Raw genomic sequence first — 6,477 nt, 5'->3', positions numbered from 1 at the left:
TAAATTGCCTGATGCCTGACTGGAAGGGCTGGAGGTAAAGATAAATTACTGAAGCCCTGAATTGGAGGGCTGGAGGCAACGATAGCTCCAGTGACAGAATACACTATAAGGGAACTACAGACTGAATAAATACATGAGCTTGAGAAATTTTCAGACCAGGAACAGCAAGCAAGAGGATGCACACTGGAACAACACATGAATGGACCTGCCTCCCCCCCCCCCCCCCTCCCCCGTGAACTCCACAGTAGAGATATCACTGCCAAGAACTTAGGTCTGCTGATAAATGTGAACATGAATTGCAAAGGACTATCTACCAGAATCAAGACAGCCAAACAACTGAACACAGGTACTCAATCCAAGAACTGGACAATCCATGTCCACTACACATGTGGACACTTGTACTGTCATAAAACATGAACAGTCCTGTTGGAGACATTCACTCTGTAGTAGGACTGAAAGACAGACTGATTCAATTCAGTAACACAATTATGCTGCCCCTTAAGGACAAATGAACACACAAGCAAAATCAAACATTGGAAATGAAAAAAAGTCTTGCTCCAGAAAAAATGAACAAAGACACATCAGGAAGCACTGAAACACACACAAAGAAGCAGCCTCATCCTCCTTGTCCTGCCAGGTGCTGCCAGACTCAGGAAGGAGGTTGGCCACGGTTGCATTGTCTGGGCGGAATGTGACATGGCATGTCAGCACCTGGCTTGATGTAGTCTAGAAGAGTTGGCATGGTGATGGATGAGACCAGGAGCTGGTGGAGCAGACAGTAAACCATGAGCAGGCACTGGAGTGGGCAAATCTGAGAATCCACACAAACTTTGAGTGCCATACACATCATAAACCAATATCCTCATTGGCACTGAAGTCTATGGTGGACAAGGGACGAGTACTGTAGCACAAAACCAATACCCTCATGGCCAGTTGACATATCCTTGGCAAAGTGGTGTACCAAGGTAGTGATTGATATGCACATGTTGGAATAATGCATGTTTGTTTATTAGCCATGAAATAAATGTGTTCAGTTTTAGAGGATGAACGTCTACATATGACTGCAACTAAAATGTCCCTTTGTGATTATGCTTAGCAATTACCCACTACAACAAAATCCACAATCAGTAGTGGCAATAAACAGTGAGATACTGTGGGTATGTTGCAACATGGTCCCACAAGGCTGTGAGCTGATGGGCAGTCAAGGAACAGGTACAGTGAAGTGGGGACTTCCAGAGTGTCTGATGGATAGATAGTCCTGGTGAGGCAAAACAGTATCTTCTTGATCAGATGACAGGCATCCAGCAGCTCTGATAGGTGTAAGGAGGCACTGTTTGATGGGCAGCAGTAGTGCAGGCATTGTGGTCTGAAGCGTAGCATTGAGGGCAGCTTGAGATCAGTTTGGAGCCCAGAGATGAACTGGCCATCGAGAGGCTAAGCAGCAATGTAAGTACTTGTCAGTGGAGGAATACACGGGCAGTGTCAAGTAGAAATGTGACCGTGCAGACACAAATAGGTAGCTGTGACTGCAGCACTGTTTACCATGACCTGCACATCATGTATTAGTGTGGCTTGTATCCCCAAGCAATGTGGCTGCTACAGGAGGCTTGGCAGTAAACACTTCTCACTCTTCTGAGGTAAGGCAGGGGCCATACCTGGCCAGAAAAGTATATCTGTGATTGTGGTGGCTTAATAAGCAGGGGCCCAGCCCTGAATATACTACAGTTAGGTTTTAAATACTCTGCAACCAGCCTGCAAGCTTCGTTTAGTCCACAGTGCACAGTTTTGGTGTTAGATTATTTATGCAAAACAGTGAAGGCATACATGATATAGGATTTGTCATGGTAATACACACCACACACACACACACACACACACACACACACACACACACACACACACACAGAGAGAGAGAGAGAGAGAGAGAGAGAGAGAGAGAGAGAGAGAGAGAGAGAGAGAGAGAGAATGTACATTTTATAAGTATAGGGCAGGTGACTGGCTGTGGCTTTGATGAACAAACCATCCCGGCTTTTGCCTGAAATGATTTAGGAAAACCTAAATCAAGATGGCTGGACAGATCAAACTACTTCTTCCTGAATATGAAGTCAATGTGTTAACAACTGCATTGCCTCATTTGACTGGTCCATATTTTTCAATTTTCTTTGATTTACACTCAATTTGCTCCACATAACGTAAAATATAAAGCAGAGTTTTGCTCTTCATCACTGCAAACATTTAAGATATCTATCTACTGCTGGCTGCTGATCCATGAAAATATTATGATTCCCCTTGCACTAACTCCAGTTCTTTCGGAAAACTGACTCCAGGTTCATAAACATGCAACTGTGCCCCATGCACATCATCAAGTTCTCCCCTCAGTCCACCTGAAAAACTGAGTCAGCATCTTCCCATGAGTGAGGTGTCGAACTCCGGAGATGACAAGATATTATTATTATGCACTTTAGATTTTAGCACAAGCTTTACTTGTAAAAAGCATTAGATTGTGATCATATATTGTAATTTAATGTGGTGCAAGTATCCCCTTTCAGTATTAACCATTATTCTTAGTCCTCTAATCTTTAATTGTCTAGTACGCATTACACGCGAAGAATGTTGTAGCTGTCAATTTAAACAGATGTATTTTTTAATCTTTTTCATTTCATTGCACAGCATACTATACACTTTTATTCTATGGTAGAAAATTCTGTCTTAAGTTTCTTGTTGGTTTTTCCTTGGTAAATGTAAGTCCAAACTAACTCTTTTTCCAGGATTTTGTATAGAACTATTAATAAAGTTCATAGTAATTTTTTCCATGATACGCACAACAGATTGATAGACGTCCTCACTTTTTTAAACAGTTCTTTACAATGAGCTTGACTCCTACTTGTAGTTATTATTCTTATGATGCTTTTTCTGCAGTTTAAAAACTGAGGCCATGTTTTATGCCTCAAAAGAATCCTATAGTCATTAATTGAGTGTATTTGGGAACAGTATGTCACTACGAGGTATTGACTGTTACAAACTGATGATAAAAGCCAAAGAGCAAGCTTGCTGATAACATTCTTTTTGTGTTCATTTCATGTTAATTGACAAACAATATTCATACCAAAAAACTTTGTGTTTGTTACACAATCAGTACATCATATGTGCTGAATGTGACAGAGTTGTTTTCCATCTTTATGCTGAAGAGCATACTCTTTTTTTTATATATATATCAGTGTTCAGTTATAGCATACTGTCCAGTAGTAAACATCTCTTAGCATTTCATTTACTTCCTCCAAAACGAGTTCCCGTCTTTTATCAGTGACTATGATGTTGATGTCATCAGTGAAGAAAACTTTTTCTCCATGTATTGTACTGTATGGAACATCATTGATACATATTAGGAACATAATTGTACCCAAGACACTACCCCAAGGAACTTTTATGTTTGTATGTTTTCTGGCTGACAGTTGCTTTACCAAAAATTTATCATCAGTAGATGTGTGAACTATCTCTATCTTTTGCATCCTGTTTTTGAGGTATGATTGGAACCACTTGTTTACTATTCCTCTTAGACTTGGTGCTTGTAGCTTGTTTAGTACATTACTATTTTATAGTCAACAGCATCAAAAGCCATGGACAATATGCTGAATATAATAATATTTATTCAACATCGAATAATCAAATACAATCCCTAGAAATAATACAGTTTCAGGACATCATACAGATTATTCTTCTGAATACGTCAGTTTATAAATTACAAACTAAAGATTTATTTGTATTAATAAATTTTACATTTTGATGGATTTTACGTCTGGTAGTATACAATCACGATATTACAAATATTTTTTTATCAACATTATATTAGTTGTAGGTTACTTAAAACTATGAACTTGACATACTTATGAAACACTTTTCATACAGATATAATACTCGTCTAGGGAATAAAAAGGGTTTTCAATTAGAATTCTTTTTAGCTGATCTTTTAATTTGTTAGTAGGAAGGGTTGTGAGACTTTTTGGTAGGGCATTAGCTAGCTTCAGCCCAGCATGAAGTGCATTTTTTTCATATAAAGCTGTTCTGTGGCTATTTAGATGGTATCTGAACTTTTGCCTTGTATCATATTGGTACAGGTCACAGTTGAAATTTGGATTTATTGTTTTCACAAGCAATAGAACTTTCAATATGTACACACCTATAATGGTAAGCACACCTAATTTTGGGAACAGATTCTGACATGATTCTCGAGGTTTGGCACCACAAATGATCCTGATAACTTTTTTCTTTAGTATTAATAATGTACTTAGGTTGGCTTGAGTTGTTGCACCCCATATTTCTACAGCATAGTTTAAGTTTGATGAGAATAGGGCATGATAAGCAGTTTTTAGTACACCCATGCCCTTACAATATTTGCTAACCATATTTATAGCAAACTCATTCTTCAACAGCTTACATGCTAAGGAATCAAATGCATGTCCCATTTGAGGCTGTCCTGAAATTGTAATTCCGAAGAACTTTGTCCATTTTTCCTTTTTTACAATGGCATTTCCTATGGATAGTTTCATGTCAAATTCTATTTGTTTCCTTGTCTTAAATTCCATCATTGCAGTCTTAGAAGTACTTACATTTAGATGGCTTTCATTAAAATACTTGACTATTTCATTAGTTACACTGTTGCACTCTACCTCCAGACTCTCATAGTCTTTGTGTTTACACACTATTGATGTGTCATCTGCATACAATATTTTTGTACAGTTACATACTCCTTGTTCTCTATGGCCCTTATTATTTTGTCTATTAATTGTGCTGCTGCTACTGATGTTGACTTGTTTTTCATAAAGCCATTCTGACTTTCAAATATTAAATTGTGTTGACTCAGGAATGTCATTAGTCTAGTATGAATAACTTTCTCAACTACCTTAGAAAATGCAGGTAAGATTGAGATGGGGCAGTAGTTTTCAATTTTAGATTTATCACCTTTCTTGTGAATCGGGGTTACTTGTGCTGTCTTTAGACTATATGGGAAACAACCTGATGCAATTACATCATTTACTGCTGTGGCCATGGCATCAGATATGTTGTCTGTGCATCTTTTCAGTGTACAGATAGACAATCCATCATAGCCTGCTGACTTTGTATTTTTTAATGACATTACTATGTTTTTGGCTTCCTTGTTATTGGTTGGGGCCAAGTACATGCTTTGTTTGATTGGAATGCCCCTATATCTATGCTGAAGATTCTTAAAATCATCATTGACTGATTTTCCAACAGAAGAAAAGTACTCATTAAAAACATTTGCAATCTGACATTGACATTTCATGATATGCCCTTTATGGTTTATAGTAAAATCACTTGTTGATCTGTCCTTACAATCCCTAAAGCTATTTATTACTTTCCAAACAGCTAAACCTGTGTTAGTAGAGTTTCTTAACATTGTGGCTACATATTTACTTTTAGTTTCTAGCAGAAGATCTTTATAGTAATTCTGATAGTTCTTAAATTCTACCTTTAGTCTATTATTATTGTTATTACTTATCATTGCATATTGGAAAATTCTAAGTTTCTCTCTTGCTGTTTTTACTTCACGATTTATCCAGTTATTTTTTTGTATCTTTTTACAGTCATTTACTGTAAAGGTCATTTCTGGACATGAGACATTGAAGCAATAATAAATATCTGATGAAAATTCACTGAAAGTAATGCTGTTTTTTTCACCCCATTGTAAGCTTTGTAGCAAACTGTTGAAATCTTTAACATTGTCATCATTGGTCATTCTTTTTGTCACATAGTGTTCCTCTTTTCTATGCCAGTAACCCAATCAGCCTTGTCAAGAGCTTCAAGTACCACTTTCGTGAATCTGTAACAGCCAATATTCTACTTCTCCCACTTCAGAAACCAAACTGTGTTTCATTAAGAGGGGTGTATTTATTCATGCAACTCATTAGTCTGCTTTTATTGATTGATTCAGTTATTCTTGAGAATGCAGACAGTAGCAAAACTGGCTTGTAGTTTTCAAAACTCATTGCAATACTTTTATTCAGTAAGAGCACAACTTGTGCATGCTTTGGGTACTCTGGAAAGATATGTACCTTAACTAAATGAGTCATTTATAAAGTATGTTAATGAGAGTTGTTTGCTGTCTTGTGTGCCTATGGGACAGAGAATGGAACCTCCCCTATGTCTGCTGACTACTTATTTTCTCATATCTGTGTTGCCTTTCTGGCTTCTGGTAGTTTTATGGGACACATCATCACTGTGCTTGTTGTGTGTCATTGTGGGTGCAACATGAGTTTTAGGAAGATTTTGCTGCAACTTCTCTGCAATACCAGGGAAATAGTCATTTACAAAGTCTGCCAGTTCCTGAGGATTTTCTATTATTCTTTCCTCCTTGTTGATTTGTATGATATTATATTTCTTTCTACCTTTTCCAGTTCTTGTCTTATGATGCCCCACAGTACTTGTCTTTTATTTTATTACATTTTATGACTGAATCCT

At 37.4% G+C, this 6,477-nt stretch overlaps 1 protein-coding gene across 1 annotated transcript; it reads right to left on the bottom strand.

The window, feature by feature from the left end:
- Positions 1-4,699: 4,699 nt before the first annotated feature.
- LOC126277826 (uncharacterized) lies at positions 4,700-5,302 on the bottom strand. The gene has a single exon (XM_049977401.1). The coding sequence runs from the start codon at positions 5,300-5,302 to the stop codon at positions 4,700-4,702; it is 603 nt and encodes a 200-aa protein (XP_049833358.1).
- Between the last annotated feature and the right edge of the window lie 1,175 nt (positions 5,303-6,477).

Source organism: Schistocerca gregaria, chromosome 1 (assembly GCF_023897955.1).
Source record: "Schistocerca gregaria isolate iqSchGreg1 chromosome 1, iqSchGreg1.2, whole genome shotgun sequence".
Classification (NCBI taxonomy): Eukaryota; Metazoa; Arthropoda; class Insecta; order Orthoptera; family Acrididae; genus Schistocerca; species Schistocerca gregaria.
This window is presented reverse-complemented; position numbering and strand designations above follow the sequence as displayed.

Coding starts and splice junctions, on each gene's coding strand:
- LOC126277826 (XM_049977401.1), bottom strand. CDS start 5,302: ATGAAATGTCAATGTCAGATTGCAAATGTTTTTAATGAGTACTTTTCT.